The sequence below is a fragment of the Acanthochromis polyacanthus genome, chromosome 21 (assembly GCF_021347895.1).
Source record: "Acanthochromis polyacanthus isolate Apoly-LR-REF ecotype Palm Island chromosome 21, KAUST_Apoly_ChrSc, whole genome shotgun sequence".
NCBI lineage: Eukaryota > Metazoa > Chordata > Actinopteri > Pomacentridae > Acanthochromis > Acanthochromis polyacanthus.
The window spans coordinates 24406707-24431304 of record NC_067133.1 but is presented as its reverse complement, the minus strand read 5'-3'; the positions used below and the strand labels follow the sequence as shown (position 1 = coordinate 24431304).

The 24598-nt window shown below is 38.1% G+C and overlaps 3 protein-coding genes across 5 annotated transcripts; all 3 read right to left on the bottom strand.

Moving 5' to 3' along the window:
* Nucleotides 1-940: 940 nt before the first annotated feature.
* antkmt (adenine nucleotide translocase lysine methyltransferase) lies at nucleotides 941-6192 on the bottom strand. 2 transcript variants are annotated; one of them, XM_022207501.2, is made up of 7 exons: nucleotides 6033-6192; nucleotides 5833-5907; nucleotides 5007-5170; nucleotides 4787-4891; nucleotides 4065-4205; nucleotides 3575-3625; nucleotides 941-2502 (listed from the first exon to the last, which is right to left on the bottom strand). In XM_022207501.2, exons 3-7 carry the CDS (start codon nucleotides 5166-5168, stop codon nucleotides 2308-2310), a joined length of 654 nt encoding a protein of 217 aa, XP_022063193.1. In that variant the 5' UTR covers nucleotides 5169-5170; nucleotides 5833-5907; nucleotides 6033-6192; the 3' UTR covers nucleotides 941-2307. The 2 variants fall into 2 exon arrangements, with proteins under 2 accessions (XP_022063193.1, XP_022063194.1); XM_022207502.2 differs by lacking the exon at nucleotides 6033-6192 and having other exon boundaries at nucleotides 5833-6024.
* A 3781-nt stretch (nucleotides 6193-9973) lies between these two features.
* hirip3 (HIRA interacting protein 3) lies at nucleotides 9974-13486 on the bottom strand. The gene is made up of 5 exons (XM_022207499.2): nucleotides 13086-13486; nucleotides 12403-12550; nucleotides 11391-11738; nucleotides 10599-10755; nucleotides 9974-10111 (listed from the first exon to the last, which is right to left on the bottom strand). Exons 1-4 carry the CDS (start codon nucleotides 13209-13211, stop codon nucleotides 10646-10648), a joined length of 732 nt encoding a protein of 243 aa, XP_022063191.2. The 5' UTR covers nucleotides 13212-13486; the 3' UTR covers nucleotides 9974-10111; nucleotides 10599-10645.
* An 85-nt stretch (nucleotides 13487-13571) lies between these two features.
* Nucleotides 13572-24532, bottom strand: kctd13 (potassium channel tetramerization domain containing 13). 2 transcript variants are annotated; one of them, XM_051941317.1, is made up of 7 exons: nucleotides 24400-24532; nucleotides 19307-19567; nucleotides 17055-17224; nucleotides 16607-16696; nucleotides 16347-16399; nucleotides 15971-16166; nucleotides 13572-15028 (listed from the first exon to the last, which is right to left on the bottom strand). In XM_051941317.1, the coding sequence occupies exons 2-7, from the start codon at nucleotides 19542-19544 to the stop codon at nucleotides 14780-14782; spliced, it is 996 nt and encodes a 331-aa protein (XP_051797277.1). In that variant the 5' UTR covers nucleotides 19545-19567; nucleotides 24400-24532; the 3' UTR covers nucleotides 13572-14779. The 2 variants fall into 2 exon arrangements, with proteins under 2 accessions (XP_051797277.1, XP_022063195.1); XM_022207503.2 differs by lacking the exon at nucleotides 24400-24532 and adding an exon at nucleotides 21034-21459.
* Nucleotides 24533-24598: the final 66 nt, after the last annotated feature.

Below are 24598 nucleotides of genomic sequence, written 5' to 3'. Positions count from 1 at the left end.
TATTGTCTACAGGTTTTTCTATTTATATACTTAGTGTTCATACCACTGTTCATACTGTATTATACTGAAATAAATACAACATAACATGGTGAACATCCCACAATGATGTTATATGTTTATTTACAACATAATTCCGTATGTGTTTTTTTAAGAGTTGTGATGTCTTCAGTATTAATCTACAACGTATAAAATAATTAAATAAAAACCACTGAATGAGAAGGTGCATCCAAACTTTTGACTGGTAGCGTATGTTACACCATACATGTGAATTAATGCAACAAAATGTCCTTCACATTGTGTGTGAGAAGGGCAGCTTATGAATCATTCACAGATAAAATAGATTATCTTTACTTTCTGGATGACTCACAACACAGGTTAAAGACATTCGTATACATACACACAGAGGTAACTATGTCATAAAATGATGGATACAGGACCAGCACCAAGCAGCAGCCAAGTGCCCACAAGTCCAGAGTCAATATTATCAGGAATATAATGAAGAGTATAGTGTAGACCTGCTCTATATTAAAAGTTCCTTGAGATGCTATGAGATGATTCAGCACTACATTAATGAAACTGACCTGAACTGATCAGCAGGTTTTGTAAAACGAGGAGATTTGTGCTGAGAATTATGAGCATTTTTAAACTGTGTTTTAGTGTCAGAAGCAGAGCCAGTAGTGATGAAGGCTTACTCCTGTCAGTAAAGGAACAGGTGAGCTGTTCTAACAGAGTGAACAAACAAGCATTAGTTCCAGTTTAACTACTTCCTATGCTCAAAAAGTAGCAGTGACCCGTTTTATTTTTTAATCATTAAAAGTAAGATAGTAAATACACGAAGCCCACAACTGAAAGGGAATAGGATGAAAGTAATATGAAAAAAGCCTGCATATTTTGCTATTGAAAATATCTGAATGGGTCAAAATAAGTGTGCAAGTCAGAATGTGTGTACAGATTATTATTTTTATTGTGATACAGGTGCAGGCGAGTCCAGGGAAACTGGAAGAAGTGTGAAAGGCAGAGCAGCGTCTAGTCAGGGACTGATTACAGAGGCAGCAGCTCAACAGCAAAACCCTGAACTACAAGTTAGGAATGAGACATGAAGATGAGTCAGTTGATAGTTTTGATTACTTCACTCGCTCTCAATCACAGGATGTACACACATACATTCAGATGTTGTAAAGAATAGTGCTGGAGATTTGCCCTTTAACCGATGTTCTCATATTTGTGAAATCTAAGTTGTGATCTAAGTTGTTTCCTTGCAGAGGACAAGAGATGATAGTGTTATTAGAAAGTGCAACACTTTAAAAAAACATTTAGTATTACATATTTTTAATTATTCTTTTATTTTTAAGATTTGGATATCTGTGAACACTTATTTGAACAGAATATAGATTCTGATATTGCTGTAAAGAATAATGGTGAAGATGTGCACTCATGTTGAAAGAAATCCACATGGTGAAGCAACCATTACTTGCACTGAATTGGAAATATTTTTTTAAAAATACACTGAATCACAAGGCTACAGAACAGTGAACGATTGTAGACTTAATACGAAAGGTTATAATTACATGATTTTAATAATCATAGATCATGATCTAAAGTGGGCCGGTCTGAGGCATGAAACTCCAGGGCTGAAAATGAGTCCCATTCCGACCCTGGAAGGATACATTGCAGTAGCAAAACTATGCTGTTATTACTTCATGTACCCTTTATAGACAGGTGTATAAATGTAAAATGCATTTACATTTTTGGCATTGATTCTATTTACCTGTGGAAAACTAGTTAAATTTTTCAATTTTCAAAATCCTTCGTAAATTTTCTTACTATAAATAGATCAAGACGTAATAAATACTATGTAATGATTTACAACGGATTTAAAATAATAAAATGCTGAAAACAGAAAATGAATTTCAGTTCTCCAGCATTTAAGCAGATAATATGTTTAAAAGCTTGCTATGCTTTGTAGGTGCTTTTCTTTTCCAGCTAACACAGTCTTTTACTCCGAGGTTCAGACATTGCTGATAACAAATCAAGGACACATTCTATCAAAACTGTAGAAGCGAGCATTTGTGTAAAAAATATGCTAGAACTTTAGAGCCACAGTATAGTAGACAGCCATGATAGTTTGCAAGAAATATCATCCTGTAGGTTCAAGTCTGGATAAACGTCCTCAACTTTCAAGTAAAGGACATTTACAACTTAAATAGTGAGCTAATTATACAGTGCATGATTCCATGTTACCAGACTAGGAGGTCAGGAGATTGGCAAAATCTGTCGTTTCAAGTGGATTCTTTGCTTAGTTCATTGCTACTCTGTGGTTATGGAGTTATTATTTTCCTTGCAGACGTTCTGTCTTTGTGCTTGCATGCTGTATGCCCAAGCTCTCTCCACACCTTGTCCTTCAACCCTGCAGGGTTTCCAATCAGGGAGGGGGAAACGACCAGTTACCACTAAAGCATCATCGGGAAGCTCAGCCTGCAACTTCTCCTGCAATAATGAAAGCTAGAAACACAAGAGAAAGAAGAGTACAATAAAGAAAGAATGCAGTACCTATCCACAACAAAGCAAATAACTGCAAATGTATCTAACAGATTCTTCCTGGATTGTTTGCAGCTTTATAAAATCTAGAATCTGTAGTTAGTTCATCATTTTCAGGTTTTTTTTTAAAAACAAGTTCCAATCACTTGGCGTAAAGAGTATTGTATGAGCCAAATTGAGCTTCATGTTGATCTTCATACATTCTTTCTTGTTATTAGTATGTTAATGTGAATGGGAGAGAGAAAGTGTGTGCGTCCATGTATGCCTATGACAGAATTAATGGCCATAGGTGTGTTTACCTTCACCTACAGGAGACCTGAGAGTCTCACTCTACTTGGCTGAGGAAGTTGAAAGTGGAGTCCAAGGGGGAAGGCTTAAGAACCAGCATCTGGGTGTGACTGAGGAAGGCAAACTGTTTTTTTTGGCCGTGTGGCTGCATCGGAACTAGGCCTTCTTAAGACTCTTTAATTTAAAGCTTTTCATTTTATTTCAACTTATCTGTAATTCAACTACAGTAAATGCAATAAACGGTCATTGAAACTGACTGGATCCACTTCTACTCGTCATATTTTTATCTGCATGTTTCAAGACCAAATCTAACTTGGCCATCAGTAGTAGTCAAGCAGCAGACTAAAGGCGTTTGCTGAAATTGCTACTACAAGTATTATAAACAATTTGGAAGCAAGCCTGTATTTCCACTGATAAAAATGCTCTGAGTGGAAGAACATTTGGATATCAAATTTGAAAAATAATGTTCGCCATCAATGTGATTAAAACTGCTGCATAATAGCAACCTTCTGGTATCCAGACAGAAACAAACCTGTAATTCCAGCAAGTGAGCCTCCAAACTTCATCTCATAAGGCTTTGAATGAGCTCACTTTATTTTTTCTCTATTTAATTCAGTTCAATTTTACTTATATAGCTCCAATTACAGGTCAAATTGTCTCAAGAAGCTTTACAGAACCCATATGCCTGAATATTTCTGCATTACTATATGTTAACACTTCATAGTTATATGTCCATTATACTACTCACCACACTGGGAGCCAAAAATACTGTAACATTCTTGCATTTTGTCAAGTCGACCTATGATGAGATATAAAGCAGGACGTGAATACATCTGTAACTTTTGTTGCAATTCTGTTTTAAATAACATAGATACAATATTCATATTATGGTTTTTGGCATCTAAATGGTTTATGCATTAAGCACACACATAAACAGGAATACAGTGAAGCAAGACAACTAAGAAAAGCGCATGTGTATTATTTTTAAGGATGTTTTGTCAGTTAACACTCGTATTTACTGATAAACACTTGTCAGCAGTTTAGATGGATAAGTGGTGGTCTGTGTCATTCTTGTTTTTTTTTTGTTTTTGTTTTTCCTTTTCTGATGGGAGGCGCACTTCTATTCAAACTATAATGATGTTGCAGTGACATAATATTGATTGTTGCTCTAACTTTTGTGTAGCAGCTGTGGAAATCTGAATGGAAGGGATATTAATGCCATAACACAAGTGACAAACCTTCCACAGATCTTCTCGACGGTATGACACTTTTTCATGGTGGCCTGCTCTCCATGCATGAAAGCGGGCCAGCTGAACGAGCCAGGGGTTGAGCTCATAACCAACAGCAGGACTGAAACCATGCTGATGGGCCTCCAAGACCTAAAGGGTTAAAGTGAGCCACAATCAAAACCTGTTACTAATCAGTGCAAAGAAAAGGAACCCGTATATCTTATGTGCCACAACATTATGACCACAGACAGGTGAACTGAAAAGCATTGATCATCTTGTTATAATGCCTTGTTCTGCTGGGAAATCTTAAGTCCTGACATTCATGTGGATGTTTGTCATGTACCACCCACCAAAACACTGCAGATCAAGCAAACCCCCAACCTCCCACAGCAACACCAGTCCTTGATGCCAGTTTCCACCCTCACCAGGACAATGCACCCAGACACACCACAAAAATTGCCGAGAAGCAGCCGAGGGAACATGACAGAGCTAAGGCGTTCACCCGGGTACCACACTCCCCAGATCCAAATCTTATTGAGAATCTGTGGGATGTCCCAGGTCTAGGCAGGTCCCACCCTGCAACCCACAGGGCCTACAGAATTCACTGCCACCATCCCCAGAGGTCCTGATTCCATGCCCCACTGGGTCAGAGGTGTTTTAGCAGCATAAAGGGGACCAACACAATATTAGGCAGGTGGTCATAATGTTATGCCTGATCAGTTCATACTTACAATGCGACCATCACCAGATCCCAAATCCACCAGGCCACCCTTTCGACCTCTCAGCAGCGTCATCACATTTTGTACCTGGACTTTGCTGGCAGGAATGTAGGGGACCTGAAAACAACATTAATGAGATAAAGAGTGTTGTTTCCCAAGCCTGAGGTCCTAGATTGAAAAGCATTTCTACATAAAAATGTAATCAAAATGTTAAGAAGAATGTAGACCACACCTGCAGCCTCAAAGGGACTTTTCTGAAGCCTGGCTGTAGGATTCCCACCCACATAGCATATACAGCAAGTCCAGTACCAGCTCCGATCTGAGCAACACCCCAACCTCCAATGGGCCTGGTCTTGAGTTCAGCAAAGATCTCTTCGGGTGTGTCATCATCCATTTCTGCATGAAATGTGTAGCGTCATGTCCAAGTAAACAGAACTTTTGAAAATATACCAAAACTCACTAAGAAAACATGAAAAATTCTTCTTTTTGTTGTAACAGCAATATATTCTGGGACAGAGGGACTTTGTGTTCCCAGTATGCACGCACACGCACAGTTTAGTAGATTTGCTAAGAGACTAAAGGCTTGGCCTAATTTATTTCTGGCTACTGCATGTCATCCAATCTCTGCTTTGTTAGATTGTCCTTTTTTTTGTTTGCAATTATTTTGACACTCAATGACAATGACAATGACACGAACACATCTTGGCTGTTCACCATTAACTTTATTTTCTTAGAAATATGCAAGTTAGTACAACTGATCAACAAATTGATGGGAGTTTGCTTAGAGACAAACAAATAATAAACAATACAAAAGCACATCAATGGAGACAACTTTTGAGAATGTAAAATGCATATTTTTGTCCCCAGTACTGAGAAGGTCCCACAGGTATTCATTTCGTTCTGATATTTTACTAGCCATAAGACATTTGACCACAAATTTACAATTCTTTTTTTAGAGATTAACAAGATAAAATGAAAATGAAACATTTTTTAAAAATGCTTTATTAAGTTATCTTTGATACTGAGTCCACATTAAATGTATATTTTTAGCAAAATACCTGTGACAGACGTTTGCTTGCAGCAGTTTGAGGGTCACATGTACGCCGGTTTGACTTTGCATCCGGCTACGTTCTCTGGCAGAGAATAAATATCGACAAAGTAATCAAGAAAAAAAATATTCAAACATAACGCTGCCGTAGATGAAAACACCAACAGCTGAAGTAATATTTAAGTAATTAACAAGAAATACAAAACTGACCTGAAAGAATGCGACCGGACTTATTACCCCACCGGACCGGTCCGTCTGCAAAATATTCCGTATACCCAAAACAGCGAGCGGTTCCGCATCCGCTGACATGCTTTCCACTGAGAATTGCTAATGTAGTAAAAAGTGGATTTTTAATGAGGTTATTTTTATGGAAGCGGATCAAAAGTCCACAGAGACACATATTTTGAAACGAATCTTTATTTCTATTTAAAGGCTGACATTTTAATAGGCACAAGTTTGCTGCTTATGTGTCTGGTCCCTGTATAAAACATAAAAAATAAACAAGAAAAGCAGCTTAACAATACTCTCCATTGGCATTTTGTAATTCCAACGCTTGTTTTAGTATGCACTCAGTTTATCAAAATGGATTTTTTTGTAAAAAAAAAAAAAAAAAAAGGTTTTACACATTTAGAATAAAAACAGAAACACAGAAAACGTGTCCATATTCGAGTTGTCTCTGTATACTTGCGAGAGGAACTGTGCTCGTCAGTTGCTGTCCGCATCATCACTGATAATTCCCCGTAGGTTTGCCCATTTTGTTATTTTTCCGTGTGTATTTTGTTCCTGATCACTATCAGAGCCGGATTTCAGAGAGCGCTGATAAACCGAGGATGGAGGGTCTTGCTGTTGTTGCCAGGGTTGTCTGCGTTTAGGTCGACCTGAGAGAGAGGTATCCATATTAGAGCTAATTTCAAATGATAACAAATGCTACTGGGTCATTCCAGGTGAAATGACCAGAAATTCCTTGGGGGTGTTGCTGCACCATCTTCAAATTAGTCCTAAATTTGCATGCCATTAGATAGTCACAAAAGTACTTTCTATGCAAAATTGTAGGCCTGTAGCTCAAATAGTTTGAGTTGTGGGGGTCTGAAATTTTCAGAATTTGGGCTATAAAAAGCCTCACCAGGGTTTTTTGCATCTTTAAGTGGTTAATTCTCAGCCTCTAGACATACTAGAGAGCTGTCAGTTGGTGAACAAGGCCTCTGCATGTAGCTAGTGCCCCACAAACATCCCCAGGTGTTTCCCTACACTCTGCAGGCCATGGGGGCTTGCTAAAAATGCTAAAAAATTAAGAAAAACCTACTCGCGAGTGGGGTATGGGACCTTAAAAGTACTAGAAATACTGCACAGAAGTGTTCTAACACCCCTGGGTTCCATTCGACACAAACTTGTGTGATAACTTAGCAAACTGGAGCTTTCCAGGTACCTCAGTTTGGAAAATATGAGCTCCCAAAGTTGGACGAGATTTTTATTAATTGGCTAATTTTGGTGGCAAAATCTCAGTGTGGGACAGGTACCAGAGACCCCAAATTTTTCTGCAAGACAGTTCCATCTGTCTTCTATCACTGTACAAAAAAAGCAGCAGGGTTATATTGGTAGTTACTGAGATATTCTTACTCAAAATGGCATGGGTGATGTCAAAATCGTTTTTTGCTTTTCAGTACTTTAAATTGGGATACAAGTATTAGTAGTCATTCCAATGGTAGTTGTAATAGACGGTGTGGGTGAGTGTTGTCTGGCTGTGCACCACTGGCCTAATTTTCCGGTCAGAGAAAACACAGCAACTTCTCTGCTTCTGAATGATGGGTATTTATTCCTCCAAATGCAGTCCAAATAAACAGATTGACAGTCTTGAACCTTAATTATGACATCTGAGTTTGTAGGTGTGTGGTTTATGATGTTATCACAGACGCACACCGTCCAACAAAAACAGGTAAAGCGGCAGTAGCAGCTCTGCTGGGTGAACAGAAGGATTTACGTGACAGTAGAGCAACTAGCTATGTGTCACACGAGTGTCTGAGTCCGAGGGCTAGAGGGGAAGTGGCGTCGTCATCCGGGTGTTGACGCTGCTTCTGCAGGGAGTTATGTACAGTAGTATTGCGTATGTTTTGTTCTTTTTGAAATGTTAGTTGTTAAAGGTGACTACCTTCAAAAAGTGTAATGCCCTTTTTGTGTCACAAGGTCTAGTTTAGAGCCATACCTGTAGATATCATGACATGTTGACACCCATTTGCAATGCATACATGTAATTATAACATACACATACAAATTACATGTACTAACTTGAATGTTAGTACAGTATTACAGTAGTACTACAGTACTACTACTATAATACTCATTACAGTAATATTCATTACTGTAGTACTACAGTAATGAGTATTACAGTAGTACTACTATAGCCCAAATTCTGAAAATTTCAGACCCCCACAACTCAAACTATTTGAGCTACAGGCCTACAATTTTGCATAGAAAGTACTTTTGTGACTGTCTAATGGTATACAAATTTAGGACCAATTTGAAAATGGTGTGGCAACCACCATCTGGTGGAACCACACGGAATGACCCTACTGGACAAATCAATTCAATATTATGGATGTAGTTGCAACAATAACATTTACAATAAGTGCACTACACACTTCCGTACACAACCAGGTCTTAAACATACAAGTAAAGTTACATTCAGACATTCTTTGTTAAGGATGTTGGACCAGTTTCTCATGTGAGAGCCAGTAAATGTCAAAATTCATGCAGTTATTATTAATGATTGAACAGTCTTTAAACTGCAACTAAAACCATGCACAGGTTATGGATATTCACAATAAACAAGCAACAAAAATAAAAATTTTCCAAGTTGTACTATTTGTAGTACTAGCGAATTTTATGAAATTATTTTAAAATGGTTTCGACTATACATCCTCCATGCAAGACTCTATAATCACAACAAACAATACCACAATATAAACCGATCAGCCACAACATTATGGCCACTGACAGGTGAAGTGAATAACATTGATCATATTGATACTTTGGGGTATTCTGCTGGAAAACTTTGGAGTTTGGCGTCCATGTTGATGAGACTTAGACATCCAAATAAACGTCCCAGATAGCCCCACAGGAAAATACACCCCACCACATTCAAAAACATCAGGAACATGTTGAGGAGCATGACAATCGCCCAAGATGTTCATCTGACCTCCAAATTTCTTAGACTCCATTCTGATCACGCATCAACAGGATGCAGTGGAAAAGGTTTTATTCAAAGACGCCCCACTGCACAACCTAGAGTACCCAAAGGATCCGCTGCCAACATCCTGGTGCCAGACACCCATAGGACACTCAGAGTTCCTCTGGTCCAGGCTCAATGGTTCAGAGCATTTTTGACCACATAAGAGGGACCAACACAGTACTAGGCAGGTGGTCACAATGATATGACTGATGGGTGTACTTGTTTAAAATAATATCAATTTCACAAAGTTTCTTCACAAGTCAGATTCATGATTACACAAAATGTCGTTTGTTGTTTTAGGTAATAGTAATTTTTCTAAGATTTTCTCATGTGACATCCCTTTCACACCTAGAAACAATTCAGCAGCGCTTCTCTGAATCTTCTGAACATTTTTACATATTTTAATTCATGAAAAACACAGTGACTGTGCAAACTACACAAAACTACAAAACCCCAAGAAAAAAGAAATAGTTACCCTGCGTGGTAATGATGTTGTTGATATCAAGGTCAGCTATTTCTTGAGCTTCCTCTCTGTTCTGTCGAACCTTTTTGCATTTCTTAACAGATGGCTTACCTGCATGAAGAAAGAATGACCTTATTACTTGAACACATGGTCAGAGTTAATCAGTTTGTGAGTTGTGAAAAAAAACTGAAACAGTTTTCAAAATAAACACATATTCAAGGACAAAATGGCAGGTACATTTTGATAACTTTTTCACCTTTTGGAACAGATACTGCAGACTGGTTTTCTGAACATCGCAAATATTCATTCTAGTCTTTACCACTTGAATACAATTGAATAGAAAATGAATTTTGACACACTCAATGATGGACATATGTGAAATTTAAAATTCTAAAAAAAAAAAAAAAGTGAGAATGTGTGGTACAGGAAAAGGTGAATATATCCCTACTGACCATGGACGCCAAGATCTTCAAGCTCCTTCTTCAAAACAGCCACCATTGAGCGAACGGAGCGGCAGCCTTCAAGGAGCTTCTTGTAATTCCTCCACACACCACAGAGAGAAATGTAACGTTTGAGCCTGACAACTGCTCTGTCGTCCATCTGCAGAATAAAGGCACAGACAATGTCAGGCATTATTTTTTCAATATTTCGCCCCTGAAATTATCCAATATACACATGCTTTTGCATTTCAAAACTTGTTTTTGCTTTTCTACAATTCTTCAACTTTGTCTCTTGAATCAGCTCATTGTATTGAAGGAAATCAAATTAATTCAGCTACATCTTCAGTTTAAAAGACAGGATAGAGAGCTGGATATGTAGAGATTCCAAATAATCCATCAACTCCTTTAAGTCTTTTAAAGATTATAAACTGAACAAATCAGTTTCACTTCTCTCCAGTGCATCATTTGGTGCATAAATGGGTTTTACGGGTGTGACCATATTTAAATTAAAGCCAATTTAAACTTGATTTCAGATTCCATGACCAAAGTAAAAACAACATCACCATTACAAATATCAGATAACTTAATAAGACTTAACACAGCTTGATTATTCTGATTCAGACTCACAGCATCAACCATAAACTCACCTTTTGATCTTTGGCGTTCTTGTCTTTATTCACAGTTTTTTTCTTCTTCATCTTCTCTTCTTCTTCTCCTCCTCCTCCCGTTCATCATCCAAAGAAGGACGGGACGATGAATCGGAGTCTGTGTCATTGTTCTTCTTTTCCGCTGAGGCTTTTTCCTCTGTTTGACACAACAGTAGGGCATATTAAGTCAGATAATCAATTGTAAGTTTAAACAAGAAAAGCAATCAGAGAGCGCAGTACTCCGCCAAGGCTGTTCATTCCTCTATATGCCATTGTCAAAAATGCAGTATATTTTTTAGTTACTGTCAGAAATTATGGCAACATAGAATGTGGCCGTGTAATATAGATGTACTCACAAACAATGATGCATGTGTACATTATGTAAGTAGTCCTGAAAAGTCCGCAGCAGTCGATTTGTAGTAAATTCACAATCATGTGATTGCCAGTATGCAGTTGACGTAGTGTTCACTTGTAGTCATGGTTACATTGACGCAGTGAAATGAAAAGAGAAATCTTTAACAAATCCGTGGATCCAGACTATAAGACGCATCACTGTCAAAATCTAATCACATGGTCCTTGTGTCATTTCTGATCTTCCCTGAAAATTTCATCCAAATTCGTTTTTCCGTGTTTTGAGTAATGTTATGAACAGTCAGATAAACCAACGCCAATCGTTGTATAACTCTTAAGTGTTCCTTGGCAGAGTAATAAGATTATGAATTAATAAATACATGTTATATGGAAGTACAAAATTTATATAGTCACTTTTGTCAATGTCATCAGACGACTCACTTTCATCGATTTTGTCACTTCTTTCTGACTTGCTGTCCGAGTCAGTCTCATTCTCTTCATCACTCTGTGGGGTATTCTTTCCTTCACTTGTCTTGCTGCTTTTTGTCTTTCCATTCTTTTTAGTGTTTTCTTTCTTTTTCGTCATTTCCTTCGGGCCGTCACCACCTGTTTTTCCTGATTTAGTATCTTTTTCATCTGAAGAGTCGTCACTGTTTATCTGCCGTTTACGTTTTCCATTTGTCTTTGGCTGTGACTTGTCCACCTCTTGCTCTGCATCGCCAGACTGACTTTCCTCTTCATCATCACTTTGTTCACTTCCCGTTTTGCAGTCCTCTTTCTCCTCCAATTCTGTCAGTAACCACAGACACAAAATTTAAATGACATGGTTTACAAAGAGATTGAGCTTGCATCAAAGGAAAATCACCAGCATCAAAATAGTAAGAATTGAGAATCAAAAAGCAATTCCTTTTAAAACCAGTTTTGTTAATTGTGATTTGCTCAAAATAATAGACATTTTTCTTTATGAAATATTCAGAAATAACAAGAAAATGCATAGATTTCTGTCAAATACAGCAAGAATTGTCTTTACTGTAATCTGACTGATCATGTGTGCTGTCATGCAGAGCCAAATCCCAAATGCTCATTCTGATACAGGGGGGAAAAAATGCTTCTTAGTTCCAGCTAGTCAAAAATTATGATTTCTTTAAATTTCTTAGTTTTATGATGACAACAGATGGAATAATCTGTGGGTTTTTGATGACACCAATCACCAAAAGTTCAAAAAGACACCGACACACTGCCTAATTGTCCATTAATTTGCATTTCTGTGCAATGTCTAGCACAGAAATGTTGTGCATAAATATATTTTAAAGAATCAGACAGTGTGGTGGAGTCTTTTTGAATCTGAAAACCTAAAACCAATTTTAAATTGAGCAACAGCAAAGTAGAATATCTTATTGATTTTTACATATACAGACAAATAAACACATTTCAAACGGTAGTCATAACCTACCTGATGATGAGCTTGAATGATTGATTCGGGATTTTTTTGCTCTTGATTCAACTTCTTTCTCACTTTTCTTCTCATCATTTTCCTTTTCTCTCTTTCTTTTTTTCTGGGTGTTCTTGGTCTCCAACTCACTTCCACTGCTGTCGTCGTCCTAGTAGGAAAATTGATGATGATATTAATAACTACACCAAAAATGCTTGAAAGATATTATGACGTGTCCTGTTAAACTTCTTAAATTCAGCTTCCAAACCAAAATGTTGGCACTCTTCAACACAACGACATCACTTCTCACCAGCAGTAGTCATTTAAAACTGATTACATGTTTTTCTTTTTTAATGGCGGCGCTTCTTGGCAGCAGTTTCTGGAATAATGTTTAATCGTTGACAAAGCTAGCCCATCTAGTCTGAACAGCTGGCTTAAACAACGACACAAACATTGTTAAAGTGAGTTGTAAATGGGATTTTAAAGGTGCAGTTTAACTATTAAATATGCAACATTTAGATTACGTGAATGTTCAAGTTAGCTATGAATATTAAAGTTGGGAGTTTTTTGGAGCTAATTGCCTCCAGTCCAGCTGCATATGAAGTTAGCAAAAGTTACCTCCTAACTCACACAGCCAAACACAGACCTCTGTTCTTGTTCTAAACACAAACAAGCTCCGATTAAACACCTTCTGAAAACGGTACCTGAGGTCTGTCTCTTGGCGGAGTTGACCGCACACGAACCTTCGGATGTATGCTGTCTCCTGACACCACCATAATTTCACTCTGCGCTGTTTCTGTTTGACGGCGGATTCCCGCGTGGTGCATCATAGCGTAACAGCAGGCACGCCCCTAACAATACTGACTACTGAAGCCTTAATGAGCAAAGCCTGCAGACCACATACTGTAGTTTCTGAATAATAGTAATAATTATTATTATTAAACTGCACTTGAAGACCTAAGAGTGATTCTTAACCCAATATTTTACAAATGCATGGGGTGTCGGAAACTTTTTTCCACCACTGTACATCTGTAAAGAAAACATCGCTATCATCAGCCACCTTCATCTGAATAAAATATTTTTTTAAGCTTGTGAAGATAACTTGTGTTAAGTAACATATATGTGCCTGAATAAATTATTTTGTTGTGCTTTAGGAACAAAACGGGAAAATGAGACCAAGACGCAAAAGCTGGATTTCATTTAAGTCATTTATTCAGAACATTTTCATGACCACTACTGGACGGAAGTTTTATTAGTGCATATTTCGAAGAATTCCCAGTTTATTTTCTAAAGGGTCCAAGACATATATTGCTCTCATTCAATGTTTTCACCAGCAATCAGAGTGATTAGGTTTACACATGTGAATATTAGAAAGAAAATACTTATCCTCTCCCTGAGGGAAATAAAAACACAACCCAGTATTTATTACATTTATCAGCACTGTATGCCAATTAATTTGAGCAAAATTTTGTAATTTGGTACAAGACAAAAGATGTGAAAGATCATGGCTCAGAATAGAATGCAACAAAAAAGAAATGGTCATGGTTCCTCTTGAAACATTAAACTGAAATGTAAGTTCACTACTTATTAATGTACAAGAGTAAATTCGAAATCTGATTTGTGCCGAAAGAGTGCACTATATCGATCCAGAAATTAAAACTCGAGCTGAGCACTAGTTAACACAGAGATTTCATTTCAATACAAAAGTTAAATATGCAACAATAAATTAGGTTCATAAATTAATTTAAAAAAAATCTCAAAGCAACAGCTGCAATAATTTAAATAAAGAAAATGGAGCTGCTCAATAACCTCATTCATAGACAGCCTCACTAAAAATGGCTATTCTGTTTTATTCCAGTGTTAACACAACTAGGCTCAACATCACTGTCCTCCATTGATGACTGAGAAAAGGCAACAGATGTTTCACAACCTGAATAAACTGACAGTGTTACCTACCAACACAGAGGAGGCTGCCAGTGCATATTATTAACACTCACATTAACAGTACGTTGTCTGCCCTAAGAAAAAAAATCCACCAATGGGTTTGGAGATGGGCAACAGGGCCCATTCAGTAAGCTATGGGAAGTTCGTTAACATCTGAAAAGTAATGTTTATGCCAGTTTTTCAGTCCCTGGTAATTTTACATATTTCCTATTTACAAAATGTATACAACTTGTTTTCTTGTAAACAGAAGCATTTTCTTTTCCTCTAAACAACTCCACGCTCAATTACACATCAGTCACCAACCCCAACATTTCCGCAACGTCGAAAGACATTTCATCAAATAACTAAATATCAAGCTATTGCTCTGATCAAAGATGTCGCTTTCATTCTGTAGCATTCAACAAAAAAAGAACATACATGAAATCACTCTTTCAAATCTCGTGATTTCACATCATTAGTCCTTATACACAGTTTGCTGACCGTGGCCTCTTTCATCGTGCATTATATGCCTCCTGACGTGGATCCGTCGTACTCGTCTGTCTCCTCCCACGGCACCCTCCTCCTCTGACTGACCAGCTCCCAGTGATGAACCTGAGCCTCTTGAGTCTAAAAGGTGTAAGCTTCCTGGACCAGATCCTCTGCCATTCTCATAGATGAGGATATTGAGGGTTTCTTCAAATATTCGAGCTTCAGGAAACTCAACCTGAAAACACAGGTGTTTGATAGAGAGTGACTGACCGTGTATTTGCTGTGGACAAACAATACAGCTAAAAGTTCTTTTTGCTCCTCCTTTGTAAAATAAACCCATTAAAGCAGGTAGTAAAAACATATTTGCAGGTAAATGAAGTGCATTCACTTGCTGTTCCTCCAGGAATGTTTACTTCAGTTCAAAATCATTTTCTTTATAGCTTGAGTGCCCAAGGAAGCACAGTGACGATGATAGAAGAGTCTGGAAGCGTTGCTAAACTTCGATGAAAATTTTACTATAAGAAATGTGTCCTGAAATTTGTCTCTGAAATAACATTTTCAAACTTTTTTTTGATGTTTGAAGTTCAAAATTCTGAACTTTAATAAGTTACTTTTGTAAAAGGCTTGCCACATGTTATGGTTAATTGGCAACTCTAAATTGTCCATAGGTGTGAATGTGGGTGTGCTTGTTTGTCTGTATATGCAGGCCTGTGATAGACTGACCTGTCCAGAGTGTCCCCTGCCTTTGCCCCAAGTCAGCTGGGTCAGCTCAACAGGTTAATAAAATTTAATCCATCTTATATTACTAATACCAGAGATTCACAGAACTATTAGAATTTTATCAAGACCCCCCCCCCCCCCCCAATAAATAAATAAATAAATAAACAAAAAAAAGTAAATTTAGTGACACATTTTTGTTAATTTCACTTTCCACATCAGTGGTAGCACCAACACCCTTTCACCTTTCATCCAATCACACAGTCCCTGCCACTTAAGGGTAGAAAGCTCCACAATTAGGTATGGCAGAAGAATTTTCTTTTCTCTACTGCAGACCGAGGCTAGCCATTTCCCTTGTTTCAAGTTTTTATACTCAGCTAAATGAATGGGCTGTATACATAACAAGTGCATTTCCCAAAATATTAAACAACTGCTTTGATGCATATCATATGACGCTTACTTTGGTCTGCTTCTTCTCTGTAGCATAGACAATGGAAGTGCAGCATACTTCAGCGATCTTGCGGCCTTCACCATAGAAAGACCAACAGCAGATCTCGTCCCCAAGCACGTCTTTCACAAACAGGACGCGGCCATTAAATCGTAGGACAAGTTTGTCGAACAGTTCAATGTTCTTCAGCAGGTTGTCATCAGAGTTGCTGGTCACATGACAGACAACGAACAAGTAGTCGTAAACTGTGTGGAATAATTAGGACTTTCTAAAGAATAAAGAAAGCATGAGTGACACTACTAGCTGCTATGGCAGCTGTGGTAGGCAGTAGCTTGTCAAATAGTTTTTCATACTGTCTATAAGACACATGCAGAGTCAGCCTTTTTACCTGGTGTAAGAGTATTTGTTGTTACCTCTGTTGTTCTGCAACTTTACTACTGGCTGTAGAGACAAGAAACAGGAATCAATGTGAGTAACTACTGAGTCTAAATTTTCTCTTAAAAGATAGTTACATACAAAGAGAACCAACTTCAAATTCCTATTAGACAAGGCAAAAGACAAGGAGGGGACATGTAGAGGTTTGTCACAACTGCCAAATTAACACACTTTGGTTAATGGCCCATTTGATTAAGATAAAAATTCATTTACCTTTCTACAAGTAGCAATCATCCTCTGTTCTTCTTTGGCTGAAGTGATCATGGGGATGCGACATACACTTTCAAAGACATCCTTTTGTTTCTGGAGGTAAAGATAGTATGTTAAAATATATCTGCAGCTAACTTCTTTCACAAGCATCAATTTACTAAAACAAAAACAAGACCAATTTAGAATTTTGCTTATTTGTCAAAAAAAAAATAAAATCACATTTTCTGTCATTGCATTTGAAGGTCTGTATGTTTGTGATGTTGGCCACTAAAAAATTCCACAATGGAATTTAAAAACGTGCTTTCCATGGCATGTACAATACTTTATGACAACAGCGCCTTAAAACAATGCACTTTACATAAGCACATTATATTTTCCACCTATGCCGTTAATTAGTTTTTATTTTCCTGCACATATAAAGCTATGTAAATTATGAATGTTATCCATTTACCTGCATGGCACTGAGGCAGTGCTGAACAAGTCCCTGGACCCGATAGTACTGGGCTTCTTTCAGAACCTCATCTAGTTCTCTGTGATCTTCTGGAAGTGGCACTGAGCCATCTCGCAGGAAGTTCAAAACCAACCCAAAATGTCGGCCACACCTATCCAGAACCACCCAGCCTGGAAGGACAAGAAAATTCTTTTCAGTCATTCGCATTCTTCTACAGTCTTTGTTATTGTTTTGTGGTATGCCCTCCATCCGCACGATGTGCTGTGGATGCTGTGCTTGCCTCCCAGCTTTTATCAATATTCACCTCATCTCTTCCATTTAAAAAGGCAGAATGGTCATCTAAGGATACTCTCAGGACCCTCACAAATACAACCACTGGGCGGTTAAAACTCAAAAAGCAGGCCCACAAAAATCTGTACGGTGTTTACAACAAAATGTAGGAGGCTTAACATACAGTGGGTACGGAAAGTATTCAGACCCCTTGAAATTTTTCACTCTCTGTGTCATTGCAGCCATTTGCCAAAATCAAAAAAGTTCATTTTATTTCTCATTAATGTACACTCAGCACCCCATCTTGACAGAAAAAAACAGAAATGTAGAAATTTTTGCAAATTTATTAAAAAAGAAAAACTGAAATATCACATGGTCAGAAGTATTCAGACCCTGTGCTCAGTATTGTGTAGAAGCACCCTTTTCAGCTAGTACAGCCATGAGTCTTCTTGGGAATGACGCAATAAGTTTTCACACCTGGATTTGGGGATCCTCTGCCATTCTTCCTTGCAGATCCTCTCCAGTTCTGTCAGGTTGGATGGTGAACGTTGGTGGACAGCCATTTTGAGGTCTCTCCAGAGATGCTCAATTGGGTTTAGGTCAGGGCTCTGGCTGGGCCAGTCAAGAACGGTCACAGAGTTGTTCTGAAGCCACTCCTTTGTTATTTTAGCTGTGTGCTTAGGGTCATTGTCCTGTTGAAAGGTGAACCTTTGGCCCAGTCTGAGGTCTCAGCCACAGTGATCTTTGGGTTCTTTTTTACCTCTCTCACCAAGGCTCTTCTCCCACCATTGCTCAGTTTGGCTGGACTGCCAGTTCTAGGAAGAGTTGTGGTCGTCCCAAACTTCTTCCATTTGAGGATTATGGAGGCCACTGTGCTCGTAGGAACCTTGAGTGCTGCAGAAATTCTTTTGTAACCTTGGCCAGATCTGTGCCTTGCCACAATTCTGTCTCTGAGCTCCTTGGGCAGTTCCTTCCACCTCATGATTACCTCCGCCAAGGAGGTTATGTGACACCCGGCATTTGTGTGTCTGTCTGTCTCTCTGTCTGTTAGCAAGACAACTCAAAACGCCTGGGCAGATTCACATGAAATTTTGAGTGTATGTAGACTATGGTAAGAGGAAGAGCTGATTTAATTTTGGTGGCAATCCGGAAAGGATCCTGGATTCTGGATCACTTTGAATTTTTTACTATGTTTTAGTATGTGGTCCGAAATAGGACAAAAACATCATAGGTTAGTATGTCGTCCAACAAATTGGAGCAAGGTGTCCAGATAGCTCAACTGGTTAAGAAGGTGATTAATAAACAGAACTGTGTCAGAGACGCAGGTTTGATTCCAGCTCGTGATCCTTTACTGCATGGGTTTCCTGTTTTCCTCTCTATCCTTGGCAGAGGTCTGCACTCTCTGACTGCTTTTCTAGTTCTCATTTGCTCTGACATGCACTGTGAGCTGTCAGGTCTTATACAGACAAGTGTGTGCCTTTCCTAATCTAGTCCAATCAGTTTAATTAAACACAGCTGGACTCCAATAAAGAAGCAGAACCATCTCCAGGAGGATCAGAAGAAATGGACAGCATGTGAGTTAAATATGAATGTCGCTGCAAAGGGTCTGAATACTTCTGACCATGTGATATTTCAGTTTTTCTTTTTTAATAAATTTGCAAAAACTTCTACATTTCTGTTTTTTTCTGTCAAGATGGGGTGCTGAGTGTACATTAATGAGAAATAAAATGAAATTTTTTGATTTTGGCAAATGGCTGCAATGACACAGAGAGTGAAAAATTTCAAGAGGTCTGAATACTTTCTGTACCCACTGTATAACATTTAGAGCTAGAAAATATACACCTGTTCTGTACAATACATTTTTAAAGCCAATATTTTGAGTTACAGTTTGAGTACATGAGCTTGCCTGCTGACCGCATTGCAATGTTTAAAAAGTTTAATCTTCTACAGTATAAAACCACCAGACAGACATGTTCACTTACCTTCTGAGTCTATTGTGGCATCTGTTCCTCCATTGCATATGCTTCGCAGCAGACTGTCTTCCTTGCTTAATGTCTGGACGGTTGTGTAATGCAGCGACCCCCCGACATTTAACTTGACATACTTGCTGCCCAGCAGACCTTGATTTCTGTGCTCATCAGTGTTGTGGCAGGCAGGCTGGGAAACAGCGGACTGAGCTGAGTCGGCAGCATGACTGCCAACTGAAGCCTCAGCAGACATGGAGCTGAAGAGTCACTTTCTGACTGTAATGGAGAAGAATATAATTTCTTGTTTATAGTGCAGGTAGGAGTAGCAAATTAGTATTAATACTAATATGTGAGTTTTCTTTTTATTTATTTATTTGGTAGGGACAGTACACATTAATGAACACCTATTTATACAGCAATGCGCACAAATATGCCAGATTATAGCACAATACTAATTTATATCTCACTGCGTGGGACCTCACAGTCCCCTCTAGATTAGGTCCTGGTCCTAAGATCCCTGTGAGTCCTTCTTTTGAGAAAGTCAGACATGGGGGGTGGGGCAAGTCCATGTAACACCTTGTAGATCAAACAAGCACATCAAAAATTTTTACAATTCTCAAAGCTCAATATGCTGTAGTTCTCTAAAGTATTACAGATATGATATGACATTGGTTTTCTATCGAATACTTGCAACGACTTTTTGTTATGCAATGTTAAATGTGTAATAACATCATGGAATGCAGAAATATTCTAGCATCACCAAGTGTTATGAAAGGTCTAATTTGTCTAAAATTGTTCAGATTGAATTTCACTGTGTTAGATATTCTATTTCAACTGAAAAGTATAAGGGTTAACCACATGGAATTGCCTTCACTACTAAAACAGGCTAATTCTGAATCCTAACGACTTTCCTATTGTTAGATATAAAAGCACATCTAACAATAGATATATCTGCAAATGCTCCACAGCATGAATGATTAAAAATGCAAGACATGAGTGCACAGTATACTGCGAAATGGAACAGGTTATCATGATGGATAGACATAAGCATATAGCCATTCCCTACTAAATGGTTTCTAATTAGTCTAAATACTACAGTTGATTCCTGGGGCAATTATACAGTTTGTCAGATCTCTGTTTTTGTACCCAAAAATTCCCAATTACAACTGACAGCAAACCTCCAAAATAGCTCTGAAAACAACATATCCGTTGGCATTCGAAAGATTTTGGTTTGGTGAAGACTGGTGGGAAATAAAACTCAGAAACATCTATTATTCTAACTTAGAAATTCAGTGAATCTCAGATGCTCTTTTAGTAATCATCTAAATATATATAATTAGATCCATTAACCTACTGAGGAAGTACTTCAGAAATAATAGATTCTTCAGCCACAATCATTCCATTCTGTGATCTCACACTGCAGTGATATCCTCATATAAACGGAAAGTTTTTTTCTGAACTGCAAAACACTGATTAAGAACATCCAACATTCTTTAATCCAATACAATAAGTCGCCCTAAATTAGAAAATATCGATTATCTGGGTCTTCACATGGAGCCATGTAAAGCTAACCATAGCTATTATTAAAATTATGGGAAGAACCACAAATACCTACAATCACATAAAAAAAACTATAAATCCGAGGGATGACTTGAGATTTAGGTACTTGGTGATAACACAGATGTTGTGGAATCATAATACTAAAGTTAAAAAAAAAAGCTAGCTAGACGAACTGTACTCACCACAGTTAACATCCAAAGGAGCTGCAAGTGTGAACTCAGCTGAGCTAAGATAGCTAAATGTGTACCGTTGATAATCAGCTAGCCCGACTAACGTAAATGAATTTACAACGCAGCTAAAGACTCATTTTAACCGCACCCAGCCGAGCAAAATCAAAGTGGCAGTCAGTTCTAACAACAGCTAGGCTAGTTTGCTACGCGTTAAGCTAACAACGCTCATTTGCGTTGTATCGATTTTTCCTTCGGTTAAAAATCAGAAAGCAGCCACCAAAAGATGCGAACTCCGAACAACATTACGGGCGGTCGATCCCATTGTTGGACGTAAAGATTATTTACTGATGCTAATACGAGAAGCTAAATAGGTCACTTGGAAACGAAACTGGATCATCTTCTTCCGCTGCTGTCTTCTTCTTCTACGTTCAAATTCTGACGTAAATTGGCGCCACCTGTCGGACTGTCTACAGCACAAATAGTGTCCATATTCTTCTTTGAAAGACCTACAGTATTAACGTCTTCTCCGCCACCGTGTGAGTGTTTGTAGAACACACACACACAAAAAAAATAAAACACTGATGTTAATATTTAACTTTTACGTGCAATTCATAGACTGTATATAAAGATGGACGTAGCTACAGTGACGTCACCCGCTGGTTTCTGCACTGAGAAAATGAAGCCCAGATTGTAGTCTATATTTAATTTAAACCTCTCCAGGTTTTTTTTTTTTTTTTTTTGCCGGATATACATTGTGACAGATTTTGTATGATATTTTTTTGACCTTATTGTGAATGAGCAGCTTCTCGCCAACCAGCCATGGCCCTCTCGAATTTATTTCCCCATGCAGTGAACTCAGTAAGAGTTGGCTGCCGGTTGATTTCAGGGTTGAATGAGATTCCTGATAAATTTATTTGAGCGGACTTTGGTTGTTGTCTATGTCTATGTTATGGATGAATAATTTGGCATCGTTTTTCTGAGTAAGAGGGTGGAATTGGGAACCTTTCAGGAGCTGCAGAATTTCTATTGGTATTGTGTTGGAAATTGTAGTGTATTCTGTTTGTGAGACTGTGAGATGGTATTTGTTAATAAATTGGTTGTAAGGTAATATTTGTCTTTGTTCATCGATTAACTGATTGACCCATAATACGCCGTGATCAAACCAAGATTTGTAAAATATTGTTTTGTTTCTGTGCTGTATATGTTGGTTGTTCCATATGTAGCAGCTGGTTGGCGAGAAGCCGCAGTTGTAGATCAGCCCCCAGGAGAGCAATGCCTGCTTATGGAAGTTTGATAACTGAATTGGTATTTTGTCAATTTTATAATTACATTTGACTAAAAACTGAATTCCTCCTAATTTTTTGAATACATAATTTGGAATTGCATTCTACATCTTAACATTTTCTCTGATGAGGCAACATAACCAATTAATTTTGAACATATTATTCATAGTTTCAAAACTTAAAACGTCCAACCTTCCATTTACCCTCTGGTTACAGAGAATCTCTTTTTTTTTAGATAATGGGCTTTGTTTCTCCATATGAAATTAAAAAGCATTTTATCCAGTTCTTTACATATGTTTACGTGGAACATCTTCAAGAAACTTTCTTAAAGTCCAGTGGATTGATTTAAACAACTTTGGACAAAGACATGTATACAGATCTTGATATTCCTTCAGCTTTAGCTAATAAAACTCTACCGTAAATGGGCAAATCTCGCATTAACCCCATGTTAAACCTTTTCTTTACTTGACTGATGATGGAGCTGAAGTTCAGATCAGATCGATTGGATTGTTTGTTTACTCTTACCCCAAGGTAAGTAACCATGCTTTTGACAGGAATACCACAGACTTCTGGCAGGCTACAAGTTTTCAGAGGCAACAACACACTTTTGCCAAACAGAACCAGAAACCATCATCCACCTCTTTTATCAATGCTCATACAATAAAACCCTCTGGAATCATATACAAAACTTAATCCATAACAAAATCGGACACAGGATTGGCCTCCAGGACAGCCACATCCTCTTTCAGTTTGAAAATCCCTCCATACCTTACGATCTTTCCCTTTTGTTACAGACTATCATCATGCTGGGCAACTTTCATATTCACAAAACGAAATGGGCAAAGAAAAAAACCAAATGGAAAATACTTTGAAAATGAACTCAAACAATACTTTAATACAATAACAACATCATCAAACAACAAAGCCATAAAAATAGACTTTTTTTATTAAATACTTAAAATTCCCTGATCTAATATAAATTTGTTTATATTATTAATTATTAGTTAATTTCATCTTCTTCTGCTCACAATCTGGACGAATATGATCTGTTACCCATATGGTTGTAATACTCCCTTTATATGACTTTTTGTGTTTACAATGTAATATGAATATGTTGTTGTGAATATGAATATTTATATGTAATATGAATATGAATATGTAATATGAATATGCTGTTGTTTCCATTTTGTGTTATTCTCTATGATCATTTTCAGTTAACACCCTGTATAACCTCTTTGTGTTAAATTTTTAAAAAAGAAGTCGCCAAATGACGTCATCGCCTAATTTGCATATTTACCAGTTTGTAATTGTAATCAATGTTGTAGGAAAGAGGAATAACGTTGTAGAAGAGACCAAAAAGTGAGTACAAAACACCCAAAATATGTTTTTGTATTAGAGGCTAAATGCTGTGGTTTATTTTAGTATGACAGTGAAGAAACATTTTCATTTATATCCCGCTCTGTAAGTCTGGATGGGATCTGTAGTGACTTTGCGCATGCGCAATTCATCTGCCGTCTGGCCGCGGAGTGATGTGTCCTCTAATCAGACACTGGGGCTGAATCCCAAACCGCCCCCTACACACTATGGCTGAATCCCAAACCGCCCCTACACTCTCCCCCTCCACTACCCAGTGTCACTCCAAAAGAAGTCACACTCGCAGCTGTGGAGGGCACCTATTATTCAAGGGGGAGGGTATAAATACGATCGTCAGGAATGGGATGCCCTGTCGCCTCACCAGAAAACGGAAGACGTCATCGCCATGGTAACACAAAGACGCCTACTGTCATGGCTGTAGCGCTGTGGCACAGGTTGCCACTAACAAGGATCGCTGCTGCTTCCAGAAGACGAAAGCATCCCACTTTTATTCACACATGTTTTCCAATCCTATTATCTGGCATTTCAAATTCAACAAATGAATGAATGAATTCTGTCAGTTGTGTTCAAATTTTAAGGTGTCAGGGGGTGCACAATTAAATCAAACGTCAGCACAGAAGAAGATTTGTTTCTTTTGATTTATCTTTTTACACCACTCTTTGTGATGTTCTGTCAGTGTGAAAAAGGCGTGGGAGAAATAAAGGACGCATGTGGAACTTACATCGATATGTTTGTTTCCTCCTCCATTTCGACGTTGCACTTCCTGAAAAAGTTGTCCAGAGTGAGCATCGATGCAGACTCGCTATTTAAGGGCTGAACAGTCCACTCCATAGATATATACAAACGCTAGATGTCTCGAGACGGAGTCGGCGGCGTCGTCACTTGGCGGCCATCTTAGGACAGGGGACTTCTCTGGCGCA

What these genes read in the sequence shown, in the direction of transcription:
- antkmt (XM_022207501.2), bottom strand. Translation starts at nt 5,168, where the DNA reads ATGGATGATGACACACCCGAAGAGATCTTTGCTGAACTCAAGACCAGG. An exon ending in GATCTGGTGATGGTCGCATT is followed by an intron (nt 4,206 to 4,786) that starts GTAAGTATGAAC and finishes TTAACCCTTTAG; the next exon opens with GTCTTGGAGGCCCATCAGCA. An exon ending in TATTTTTGGCTCCCAGTGTG is followed by an intron (nt 2,503 to 3,574) that starts GTGAGTAGTATA and finishes TTGTGTTTCTAG; the next exon opens with CTTTCATTATTGCAGGAGAA.
- hirip3 (XM_022207499.2), bottom strand. Translation starts at nt 13,211, where the DNA reads ATGATGCACCACGCGGGAATCCGCCGTCAAACAGAAACAGCGCAGAGT. An exon ending in CGCCAAGAGACAGACCTCAG is followed by an intron (nt 12,551 to 13,085) that starts GTACCGTTTTCA and finishes TTTTCCTACTAG; the next exon opens with GACGACGACAGCAGTGGAAG. An exon ending in AAGTGACAAAATCGATGAAA is followed by an intron (nt 10,756 to 11,390) that starts GTGAGTCGTCTG and finishes TGTGTCAAACAG; the next exon opens with AGGAAAAAGCCTCAGCGGAA.
- kctd13 (XM_051941317.1), bottom strand. Translation starts at nt 19,544, where the DNA reads ATGTCTGCTGAGGCTTCAGTTGGCAGTCATGCTGCCGACTCAGCTCAG. An exon ending in TGATTGCTACTTGTAGAAAG is followed by an intron (nt 16,400 to 16,606) that starts GTAAATGAATTT and finishes TTGTCTCTACAG; the next exon opens with CCAGTAGTAAAGTTGCAGAA. An exon ending in AACAAATACTCTTACACCAG is followed by an intron (nt 16,167 to 16,346) that starts GTAAAAAGGCTG and finishes TCATGTGACCAG; the next exon opens with CAACTCTGATGACAACCTGC.